This window comes from Solea solea, chromosome 11 (assembly GCF_958295425.1).
Source record: "Solea solea chromosome 11, fSolSol10.1, whole genome shotgun sequence".
NCBI classification, from domain to species: domain Eukaryota; kingdom Metazoa; phylum Chordata; class Actinopteri; order Pleuronectiformes; family Soleidae; genus Solea; species Solea solea.
The window spans coordinates 23,934,762-23,947,727 of NC_081144.1; the positions used below are offsets into that span (position 1 = coordinate 23,934,762).

General features: G+C 40.2%; 1 protein-coding gene across 4 annotated transcripts in view; it reads right to left on the reverse strand.

Annotated features, from left to right (window-relative positions):
- Positions 1-11,820, reverse strand: part of tns2a (tensin 2a) — a 65,051-nt gene extending 53,231 nt beyond the window's left edge. For 3 of the 4 annotated variants that reach the window (XM_058642940.1, XM_058642937.1, XM_058642936.1), the window contains exon 1: positions 11,040-11,820. In XM_058642940.1, coding sequence (XP_058498923.1) covers positions 11,040-11,168 — 129 coding nt within the window. In that variant the 5' untranslated portion in view covers positions 11,169-11,820. The remainder of the gene's footprint in view (positions 1-11,039) is intronic. The other variant, XM_058642938.1, reaches the window with a different exon arrangement.
- Positions 11,821-12,966: the final 1,146 nt, after the last annotated feature.

Below are 12,966 nucleotides of genomic sequence, written 5' to 3' on the forward strand. Positions count from 1 at the left end.
TTGCGCATGTTACGCATGTATGTCTGGAGTAAAGTTACTGACGCCCTCGGCGCCTGATTGGTCACTAACTGGAGGGGAGCGTGGAGTAGGTGGAGCGGGATTGGTGGCGTTAAAATACCTGTCACTGAGGTTTGACAGTGAGGAAACTCACAGTCTGTGGTTAAAGTACTTTAAAGGTACTTTACATCAGTATGTATGCAGAAAATGACTTTTTTATAATATTACTTCAGTAAAAGTCTTAAAGTTTATGACATTTACTGTCCTTAAGTATTTAAACTTAATTTTCTGATATAAAATGTACTTAGTTTTAGAGGTAAAGCAGTGGTAGGGCGAGTTGTCTTTCAACTGGAAGGTTGTGGGTTCGATTCCTGCCTCCTTGAGCAAAGACACTTAAGCGTTGTGATGTAACTTTACTTTGTTATTTATATTTCTAGCAACTTTCTACTTTTCCTCCACTACATTTCCTCTAACTCTCTTTGTTACTCGTTACTACCAAATAAAATCAGAAGAAGAGTCGGTATTATGGTCTGTATTTATATATCTAGCTTTACACTACAGTTTTCACTCACTCACATCCTGCAACATGGGGTTAAGTGTCTTTCTCAAGGGCACTTAACCCCTATCTTACAGCGTGTGAAGACTAGAAAAGCTCTATAGAAATACAGACCATAATACCAACTCTTCTTCTTCTGATGTTATTTGGTAGTAACTTGTAACAAAGAGGGTTAGAGGAAATGTAGCGGAGTAAAAGTACAAGTTGCTAGAATTACAAATTTTACTTGTAAGTATGTAACAAAGTATTTGTAGGCTACTTTGTTACATTACAACACTGGTCTCTCATCACATTTTAACATTTAAATGATTTAATTGAACTTTTTCCTCGTAACTCACCTTCTAAAAGATCAGTACCTGCTGCGGGATGATTGATACGATACTGTATGTATCAATATTGGTACCAAAAATGATCAAAATGACTTAAAATGAAAAATCCAATACACTCTCAACCTGAAACATGTTCAGCAGAGTCTTAAAACTGTAAAATATGCCACCACTGAACCACATTAAGTCAGATTTCACCATCAAAGCAAGTCATATGTGGAATTCAATGTAAGAAGCAGAACAACCAGAGAAACATCATGACATCAGCGTCCTGTAGCTGATCAGTTAAGAACACTAAATCTTTACCTTGTCCTCGTTATGACAAAGTAAGAACAATATTATAATCTATAAATAAATATGATAATCTCATATCTGTGGAATGGTTCTCTTTACAGACGTCAGACTTTGTTTGGATAAGAAAAGCCAGAGATTTCAGTGAAAGGAAAACAAACAGACTGAACGAGTCCTGCACTCAGTCTTTTTAAAATCCACTTAAATCCTAGTAAACAGATGTTTAATTTTATATATGCATATATAAGTTTGATGTCTGCATGTCTAAAAAAAAACATCAGGACCTCTGGTTTAATCGTCTGTAAACTGTAAATAGTGATGTCATTTGGGCCAAACTATGTATGACACAATAATCAATCAATCAGTCTAGGGCTGCAATTAACTATTATTTTCATAATTGATTCATCTGTTGATTAGTTTCTTGATTACTTAAGTACTTTGGTCCAGAAAATGTGGAAAAATGTTTCTGAAATCTGGAAATAATGATTAGCTCAAACCAAAGATTTGACTTTTTCATGATCTTTTGTTAAACGGAGCAAAAAAAACAAAAATATTCACATTTAAGAAGCTGAAAAAAAAACTGGTTTTAATTCTTTAAAAAAAGACTCAAACTGATTCATCGATTATCAAAATAGTTGATAAATTTTTTAGAATGATCGCTGCAGCCTTTAATCAGTCAATAACAACAGTGTAAAATAATAAACCCCACATCAACATCTGCATTGATGCTGCTGAGGTTTACATGTGTGAGCAGCAGCACCTAGTGGTCAAACATAGGAACTGTCATGTCCACAGATGTAGTTTTTACACTGTTTTTCTACAGATTTCTATAGTTTTTAATAATAAATCGTGTTGTTTCACTGTGTTTCTGTATCACAGTCTTACTCTTATTATTTATTTTTCCTCTGAGTTATTTTTGAATTAGATGACTTTTTCCTCAATTTTATAATTTTATTGTTTTAACACCTTAGGAGGGGATGGGAGGGAGAACAGGAGAAAAGTTTGCCTTGTTGCATGTAATAGTGGTTTACTGTTTGATATGCTGTAATTTGCAAACAAAAAACTAATAAATACATTTAAAAAAAAGACTTGAACTCTGCAGTTTTCTCGTCTCGGTCGTCGTCGTCGTCGTGCAGATGTTGCAGCATAAGTTTGTCCTTGTGGGGACAATAAAGTATGTTTGATTGATTTGATTCAGGGTCTAAAAATTAAATAAATATAAAAAAAATTATTTGTAAAAACATCAGTGAATGGTAAAGTGTTAAAGAGCCAACAAAATCAAATATATATATATAAAAACATTGTCTGAGCTGCTGATCATCACTAATCAAACCAAGCTGAGAGTTTCTTCTTCTCCTTTTATGTTTGAAAAAGAAATAAATCAAACAAACTTGAAGCCAAACTAAATTTAGCTTTTACACCATGAGAGTGAAAGAAACTTCATGTCCAGTCCAGGTTATTTTGCTGTGCTGTGAGCTTTTATTGTCCAAAAAGTAGAGAAAAAGTTGCATTCTGGTTTTATACTGGTCACCTGACAGAATGTCTGAACTTTATTATATTAAATAACAACAATTCAAAAATGCTATATTCGCAAAAAACTTAAACTTAATTAGCGAGGTATACAGCGTATACATTATGCAGTCGTTTGATTGAGTTCAGTTTATTAAGATTAATGTTGAACACATTTTTTTGCCGACAAACGGCCGCTACAGGATATGGCGTGTTTCCACCGCCTTGCCTAGGCACGGTCAAGTTGCGTTTCCACTAGCATAGTACCTGGTACCTGGTACTTTTTTTTAGTACCAGGTTCCAAGTGAGCTGAGGCGATACTATGCCAGACTGCCGGCCACTGATTGGTCAGAGTGCCGTCACAGGAAGAGACGTCCGACACAAGCCGAAAAATGCCGAACTGTAGATCAGCTAAAAAGACTCAACAATGCTAAAAATGTGGGTTAATCTCCAACAATTACCAGGGAAATATCTAAAATCTCAATATTTAACAGAGGAGTCTGGTGTAGTTCAGGCCAGTCTGTGCTCTGGTCATGGAGGAAGTTACTGAACATTAGACATTTTTAATGAACTGAGTCTAGCCGTGCAGTGATGACTCCGCCCACGTTGAGTAGGTACATTACTTTTTTGTCGTGGAAAACCAACCTAAACCATGCCGCGAGGCGAGGCAAGCTAGGACCATAGGTGGAAAAGGGGCTTTACATCTTTCCTTCATCCTTAATATAACCAGTCGGCACAGCACCACACCACTTTCTACAGCTCCGTGCCAATCGTCTGCAGCCTCTTAACTCATGTCCATGTGAGACTGATGTGGACGTCTATTATATGAAAACATATCCAGTTCCAATCAGTGAAGCCTGTGAGTCATGACGCACACACACACACACACACACACACGCACACACGCACGCACACACACACACACACACACAAAGATCCCTCTGCCAAACAATGTGTGCAGTGCTGTGGTTTGTTCACTTTACTCATAACTGAGGAATTTCCAGCTCATGGTGCAGAAAAAAGAAAACTAATGGACTGAGGGAGGTGGTGGAGTGTGTGTGTGTGTGTGTGTGTGTGTTGGGGGGGGGGGTTAATGTTTTCTATTGGTGGACAAGGTGGATGGAAAAAAGGAGGGAGCAGAAGAGAAGAGGAGGAGAGGTGGATTAGTAAAGGAGGAAGGGGGGGAAATAAAGGTAATAGGAGGTGCAGGGAGGTCAAATCAACTCCTGAGGGAGCAGCAGAGACAGGAAGCTGGTGTTGGGATTGGAATGAGGGAGCTGTTGCTGAGTCAAAGAGGGGGGATGGAGAGTTTGGAGGGAAAGATGGAGGTGAGAGAAGTTAGAGAAAGAAATGAGGTGTTAGAGGATGATGAGACTAAAACAGAGAGAAGGAAGTTTCCCCTGCACTGAGTTTTTATTTTTGTTTAGAGCAGGGCTCTCAAACTCAAATGACCTTGGGGCCACAGAGCATCTCGTCTGACAAGTAGGGGCATTATAAACTATTTTATAATGATATCACAATGATAGAAACATTTCAAAATAAAAGTGTCTGTGATGACACGGAACAATATATAGTTCATGATAAAAATGTATTTATGTTGCAAAATTAATCTATTAATAAAAAAACCGAAACAATAAATAAACTCTATTGTGGAGTGGAGGGCCACATGTGGCCCACAGACCATCAGTTTGACACCAGGTACTGTCCAAGTTTTCTTCTTTTATTTCTTTTATTATCTGCATCAACCAATTAATTTTAAATTAATCTGAAGAAAATTCTTTATGTAAGATTCTGTGTAGATTCATTCAGATCATAGTTATCTAAAGTCCAGTTGCCCTTCATTCAATGTTTGTTTGGATGCTATTTACATGAATTTTTATTTTAAATAACTTCATATACTGTACAGCATATAGCTAAGTGCATATACATTTTTGACAAAATGTCATGTATTTAAGACTTTGCTTATGTACCTTTTTAATTGAAAATATACACAAACTGTAGATCAATTTATGTTCAATTCATTTGATGGTTTTTGAGCAAATTTTTATTTAAATTAAGCAATAGGGTTAGTGTTATCATTAAACTGTTATATTTTCCCAGATGGGAGAAAGAAAAACAAGTTAACTGTCAGTCATCATCTACCGCTTTATCCTCCACCAGAGGGTCGCGGGGGGTGCTGTGCCAATCTCAGCTACATCGGGCGATAGGCGGGGTACACCCTGGACAGTTCGCCAGTCCATCGCAGGGCCACACACAGATAGAGACAAACAACCATTCACTCTCACACTCACTCCTATGGTCAATTTGGAGTGTCCAATTTACCTATCCCCACATTGCATGTTTTTTGGACTGTGGGAGGAAGCCGGAGAACCCGGAGAGAACCCACGCACACACGGGGAGAACATGCAAACTCCATGCAGAAAGGCCCTTGTTCCAACCGGGGCTCGGTCTTCTCGCTGCAAGGCGAGAGTGCTAACCACTACACCACCGTGTGACCCACACGTTAACTGGTCAAACATAATTTAAAATACCCCAAAAAACAGCATTATCTATCATCCACTCCACTCATGCACAGATAATCGAGCTAAGGCCATAGTCTGACTAAGTCAGACAATCAGACAACTTGCAGAGTCCCGAGTAAACATGCGGATGTAGTTTATACGCCGTCTCATTCTACTTTGGGGTCAAAGACAGGGGAGGACATTTTGGTGCATGCACAGAACGACAAGTCTGACTCCAGTCCAACTAAGCGTATACATGCAGGAGTAATAGGACTACGAATCGCATCATCGCGGTATGTTAGTCCGACTAAGAGTAGCTGGATTTTAGTCGCACTAACGTATTTACATGACATTAAGAAAACCAAATTATTCAAATACTCAAAACAACAGTTATCACAGATTTATAGTAATAGGTCTGGGTCCGGATTGGTTCAGCTGCCTCTCATAGAGCTTTCAGACAGACACAGTTCTGGTTCTGGTGAACCAGGCCGCATTCACACCAGTTTAAGAGGAACCAAAGTTGGGAGGAACGTTACTCCGTGTTACTCAGGTGGAAGTAAACACAACACTGGCACTTTTTCTCCAAACTTCCTCTACTTGATGCTCGTCTTGACAACCCAGAATATGACATGACGTTAAACTGTAGAGAGGTTAATGCAAAGCAGGTTTTGTGTCTGTGAAAAGTTAGTTAAGTCCACCAATAAATGTTGTCTAGAGTCTTGATGAAAGTGTCTTGGAAGTTTTGGAGGTAAATGACGAAAGAGGTGGACAGAGCAGGAGCCCAGGCCAAGAGGAAATGAGGAGGAGGAGGAGGAGGAGGAGGAGGCTAAAAAAAAGAACAGGGGGCTGTGCAGTTTGACAGAGTATTGTGTAAGACAGCATGAAGCCAAAGGCTGATAAGGTGCAGCTGTGGAAGCAACAGAGAGACAGAAAAACATCGAGGACACAAACAGGCAGCACGTGTTCACACTTATTGTTCTGATTCTGAGTCCAATCAAAACCTTCACCGTCAGCGTCAAGTCTCGCTCTCTCTCTTACTTATTTTCAGAACTTGGACAAAAGTCAAACTCTACATATTTGCGCGTTTAAAAAAAGGAAAGTAGAGTTTACTACGAGGAGAGGGCGGTGGGTGCAGGCCGGGGATTTGTCGCAGGGTTTTTGGAGACTTACTGCGAGCAGAGGAAATGGTTTATGTCTTTCCCCCTTTTTTTCCCTCCGCCGGCTCAAGTGCGTGTCACGAAAAACAATCGTTCCTCAAACTCTGCTCTGGGTTTGGGACAGATCATTGTTTTTAAAACCGCAGGAATCCGGGCCTTGATGGACAGACACCGCCTGAGCCCGGGATTTACACAGGAATTCACCTTTTTCCTGCCAGTGTGAAAAACCTCTGTTTTATTCTATTAAGTTGAAAAACCTGAAAAAAATACTTCAGTTGGAAAGACCTACATTAATTAGTTCATTCATATAGCTTACTACTGTATATTGAACTTATTAACAACTAATTTGAATAGTAGAATAGTAAATTGAGGGGGAAAAGTAAATTGCACTGTAAAAAAAGTGTAGTAAGTGTACTATGTTAGACTAGATTAAGTCTTAAGTGGAGATTTATAACAACAGTGGTTTTACATTGGGCTAAAAGCAAAATAATTGGGTTGGGAAAACTTAAACTTAAATGTATTAAATTTATTAAATCCAATACAATTGACTAAATTTATTAAATTAAATATGACCAATTGAAGTAATTTTTTGAGTTAGTTTAACTCTAATTGTGTAATTCTTTAAAGTTTGTCAACAATTGTCCTTTTCTCTTCTATTCGATTTCACTGAAAGAGGAAAATGGCTGACAAACATAGAATATTACTTCGTAAATATAGACTAAATATACCAAGATATATGAAGACACCTTACTTACTTTAGTTTGAATTAACTTAATTAATTTAGGCATGACCACTTTCAGTATATACATTTTTAATTAAAGTGTTGACAAACTTAAAAAAGTACTTTGATAGTAAAACCTAAGTAAATTAAATTAATTCAGATTAAATAGACAACGTAATTCTTTTTCATTCTAAGTCATTTTTAAAGTTTCTATTCTCTTCTATTCTGGACGCTGGGGTCTAAATTTAACCCTGACTGCTCAGGCTTAACTTCCTGTGTTGGGTGTGTGTGTCTGCGTGTGTCTGTGTTGTGGTTGCCTGCGGTTCCAGGCCTCAGCATCGCTCAAGGCCAATCTAAAATCTGTCGGTCATGGGAAACTTCATCATGGAGGCTCAAACAGGAACAAATAACACAGAAAACCACTGCGACAACACCACTGCTATATTATATATATATATACATATATATAAATATATATATATATATATACATATATGTAAACCCAGGGTCAACAACAGTTGCTATAGAGCGGGACATGTGATAAAAGACAAATAAAGATTTCTAAATAAACAGCATCATGAGCTCACACCACAAACACTGGGAACAACAGCAGTTACAACAGTTACAGAGAAAACATTGTTATTCTCCAGAAACAACCAGATATTTGACAGGATAAAGGCAAACTGTCACCTGTTGGTGGTGCTAGACCAAGGTCCAGTCCACATACAGGTGGGTATGAATGAAGACATAGCTATTTATATGTGTTTCGACCTGTTCTAGCTAGTAAACCATGATATAGGCGTCTACATTTTTTGGAAAACTCTTGCTAAAGTAAATATCTTCCACACTTTCCATTCATATCGTTTATGCATTGATCAAGCAGCAACCTGGCCGGTGTCATGTTGACGTTTACAAGAACAAGAAGTTCAGAGTCAAAAAATGAAAGCTAAAAGTTGAGGGCCCCGTCAAGTTTTCTCGCCTGGGGCCCCCAACATTTCTTGGAGGTTTGTCCCACATGAGTCCAACAGTCTTTCCACAACCATATGACAGTGACTGGCTGTTGATGTGAGGATTCCTCTGTTTGAATGTTGTTTATTGTTGCCGCTCTGATCTCTGTCAACAGCTGCTGAAGACACTGAGGACATGTGGATGATGTAGAAGATAAAAGCAGAGAAGGTTCCTGTGATGAGCTGAGGACAACACACAACGCCGACACTGACACAATCTCTATTCAGAACAATGTCTTTTCAACCAAAACAGTGAAGAGCTGAGGGGAAGTAGCGCTGTTCACATCCGTAACAGTCAGCATATAAACCAGGCGATAATGGCACTTTTCCATTATACAGTTTAACCAATAATTGACTTGGCTCTACACAGTTTGGTATCATGGCTGTTTTCCATGACTTCATAGTTCCTCCTCAACGTGGGACAAACGACATGTAAAGCAGTTGTTTTGGGTGGAACTGAATCATAAGAATCAGTCGATTCAACAGTCACCAAACTGAAATACCACTGAACCACTAAATATGCACCAGACTCCTCTGTTAAATATTGACCTTTGCTAAAAGTTGGAGATTAACTTTCATGTTTTCAGGATTTTTGAAGTCTTTTTAACTGATCTACGGTTCAGCATTGTTCACTTTGATTCTTGTGTCAGATACTCAAAGTGAGCAGGGAAGATGGAGTGACGGGAATCAACAGACAACAGCGTTATCACCGTCATGAAATCACAACGCTCAAGTTAGCATTTAAGCAGTTAAGGTGAAACTTAAGGGAAACTAAGAATGAAAGTGCTTGTTACGGGTGTCAAAATGACACGTTATGACAATTATAAAAACGTTTTCCCTTAAGTCCACACTTGTCCACACAAGTGTGAATCTGGATGCTAACTTCAGCATCCCTAAAAAACGTGTTTATGTTACGTGTGTTTTTTTTCAGATAAGTAAGTGTTCTCTGGAGTAGATGTGCATTAAAAGGTTTAAGATGTCGTAACACAGTAGGTCTGGAATCATATACATACTTGTGAAAAGCACCAGGGGGCAGTAAAAAGGTCAGATATCGTCAGTCAGTCAGGTTCTGTCATATATTGCTTGATCTCTGTGGATTTAAAGTGAGCAGTGAACTCTCAGCGCTTGAAAACATCACTGGTGAAGCTTTCCGGTGTCATGTGACATCCAGAGCTCTGTAGACATTACATTTTAGATATGAAGATCTTCTTGGACCACACAACACGCAGATGGACTACAGCTGCAGAAGAACACACCAGATGCCACTCCTGAGTCTCTTTATTAGGTGTCATGTGTACCTAATAAAGTGGCAGTGAAGTATTTGTGTCTGCAGTTGTTGATGGAAAACAACCACATCATTAAAATTTAAAAACAAGCTGAGGGAAAAGAAGTGAAAGAGAAGTTTTGACCATAAATAGATGACGGACAGTGGGATCCAGCTGGTTCCCACACACACTCATGCTGTGGGTCAGTCCATGCGCGATGACGTCGTCCACAGGGATCAACATTCCCACACTGCTCAGCTTGTGATGTGAAACCACGGGGGCTTTAGAGCAACCAAGCACAAACACACATAAACACACAAGTTTGTCCACTTATTTTTCTCAGGACTCAGGACAACCTTAACAAATAAAGTCTTATCTAATCTCTGACGTTAACTTTAGCTCAGATCTTAGCCCTGCACTTAACCAGTTCCTCAGAAATTAGATTCTGCTTCACTAGGACCAGGTTTTGGTCCCCATGAGGACTATACCATAACTACATGCCTAACCCTCAAAAAGCCCTTTAAAGTTTGAGGAGCAGCCAAAGTGTCCACAAGTTTACCTTTAATGTGGTTAGCAAGTGGTTTTGGTCCTCACAAATATGTACTGTATGTACAGTACACACACAGATTTGGGCAATTATTCCTTTTATGACATAATTTAGCACAGACAAAACAAAGCCTTATCACTAACCATAAATGACCAAATCTTAGTCCTAAACTTAACTTAACCTCAGAAATTAAGTTCTGCCTCATTAGGACCAGGTTCTGGTCTTCATGAAGACTACTGGTCCTGACAAGGTCAGTGTTTATGACAGAATATAACCTAAGTCTTAATCCATAAACAATCCCTTTATTTCTTATATGTTGACTTTACTTTGGTCAATAATTCCATAACAACCTTTTAGCGTCAGTGTAAATCAAGTGTTTATAGAGGAAGTAAACAATGTTTCTTCACCCCCTCTGTTCACAGTCTCTCACATCACTACATTTGTGATGTCACTGGAGGCTTTGACTAATCACAGCACAGCTCAGAGAGCAGACCCCGCCCACTGCAGCTTTAAAATGTCTACACACACCCATCGAGTGTGTGTGTGTCTGTTTACATCACAACAACAACAAAAATAACCCAACCATGGTATCTGCACAGATGTGACCTCAGTGTGGAGATTACATCACCACCATCATCATCATCATCATCATCATCATCATCATCATCATCAATTTGATTGAAAACTTGCCGTCGTTGTTTGCCCACACCCCATCTGAAACACAAGCGAGACCCAGGGTCTAACTGTTCCAAACTGAACCGTACCATGGTAGAAAGGCGGGGTCACATCCTGGACCGGTCACCAAACAACCATACACTCTCACACCTGTGGTCAATTTAGAAAGTTTATCCTCTGCATGTTTTTGGACCGTGGAAGGAAACCAAGAGAACAGTCACACGAGGAGAACATGCAAAAACCTGGGATCTGAGCTGGTGATGTTCTTGCTGTGAGGCAAAAATCCTATCCACATGAGGGGTCACAGGGGTTGCTGAGGTCACACCCTGAACAGATCGCCAGTCCACATATAGAGACACCAATGTTTGACCAGTTCCTCAAAAGTTAGGTTCTGTCTCATTAGGACCAGGTTTTGGTCTCCATGAGGACAACTACAGGTCCTGACATGTCCTAAAGAGGTAACAGACAGAAACACACACACACTGACCTTCATGAGCCTCATCCTGCCACTGTCACTCCTCTCCAGGCTCCTTCTCTTCATAGACGAGCTCCTGACCACCGGCACCGGTTGCACCTCTTCCTCCCCGCACCAGTCCGAGCTCAGGACGCAACCCATATAGGTGGACAGGCTCCCAGCCGAGGAGGGGATGTCCTCCTCCTCGTCCTCCTTCTGTTTACTCTCCTTCTGTCGTCCCTCCTCCTCTTCTTCTGTCTGTCTGTCCCTCTGTGTGCACTCGTCCTCCTCTGATCGGGCTCCAGCCTGTGGCTCCTGGCCCGGGCAGCTGTTTTTGTCAGCTGGACAGAGGAGGAGAAGGAGGCCCTTCCCCTTTCCTGGCTCAGCTTCAACGCCGCTGCAGGGACAGAGGGAAGGATACACGCTTGTCCCCCCTCCACCCACCTCTCACCACCTCCTCCTCTCTAAAAACACCTCTCTGCTGAACTCCCCATATTCTTTCTTGCCTCCACCCTTTCACTGCTCGTACTTTTTCCCAAACCTAACTTTTCCTCTTCTCTTCTACTTCTCCGTGCTGACACTCACTCCATCCTCTGTGTCTGGACTCATGACCCCGGTGTCACTGCTCCATCCTTCTTTCTGTCCTCTTCTGTTTTTCTTCTCTTCTCTTCTCCTCTCCCAGTCCTCCCATCCCGGGGAACGCGTCTCCCCCTCTCTCTCTGCCTTCCCTCCTGCCTCTACCTCTCTACCAGTGTTGCCTCATTCTTACATATACAATCACCTCTCTGTTCTCACCCCCACCCAGCTCTGCTCCTCAGCTCTCCTCTGTTTCCTGCTCCTGCAGATACAGGCGCTCTCTCACTCTCTTTCTCTCTCTCTCAGCAACATGTTGTTGGTGTTGTCTAGAAAAGCAAAAAGAAGAAAAAAAACCTCAGCAGTGACGACAGATGTTAGGATGCGGTGATTCTTCGTCACACTGAGGCTCCTCTTGTTTCGTCGCAGATGTGATCGCCACAGAATCCACATACGTAACATAATATAACAATGGACAGCAGGACATGTTTGTCATTGTTTACTAAATTTAATAAGTCAACTATTTCAATAAACAACTTTTTTTTCTCTCCCAATAATTAAAACAAGTTCCCAGATTTTCCACAGCCTCTTAAACGTGAATATTCTCTGGTTTCTTTGCTTCCGTGTAAGAATGAAATCATTAAAACTGAATACATTTGTGGACAAAGCAAGAACGTCTTCATTCAATCAAGCAAGATAAATCTATTATGACAATAATTGTTCGATTTCCAAGCGCAGAAGAAAAAGCAACTAGATTGAATGAATGAAAAGTAATCAGTGAAAAGTGATGGAAAATATAAACCCATTTTTCACTCGCTGAAAACCAGTAAGTGTTGAGACTTTCCAACTGATGTCACGCTGCTCTACGCTGCCCCATCAGACTCACGATGGAGAAGACACTCATCGCTTTATACCAACGCCTGAACTTTAATCTACAGAGACTGTTTGAAAAAAGAAAAAGCTTGGAATAAAGTCAAAAAATTGTCAAAATTCACTCTCCTCCATTTTTTCCTTTCACCACAACCTGTCTAGGCAGATCACCGCACATCTTTGGGTCTAGTTCTGTCAGAGATTTGTTCCTTTTTTTCTCTCCACTGCCCCCTAGTGTTTGCTCATTGTGTGAACTGTTGGGTTTCTCTGCTCTCGATGATGTCGTCTATGTACAGAGCCTGAGATAATAATGTATGTTGTGATGCGGTACGTGATTGGTTTTGATGTGTCTCAAAAAAATTGGGATTTGGACTGAACAGAACGAGTCTAGACTCCATGAGAAAGAAAAATTGGATTCCACAAATAGACATTTGTAACAGAGTTTTTTTGGGAATCAAAATAAAAAAATAGTCAGAAGTCTGAGATTGAAGTCAAAAATCTGAGTTTAATCAGAGAA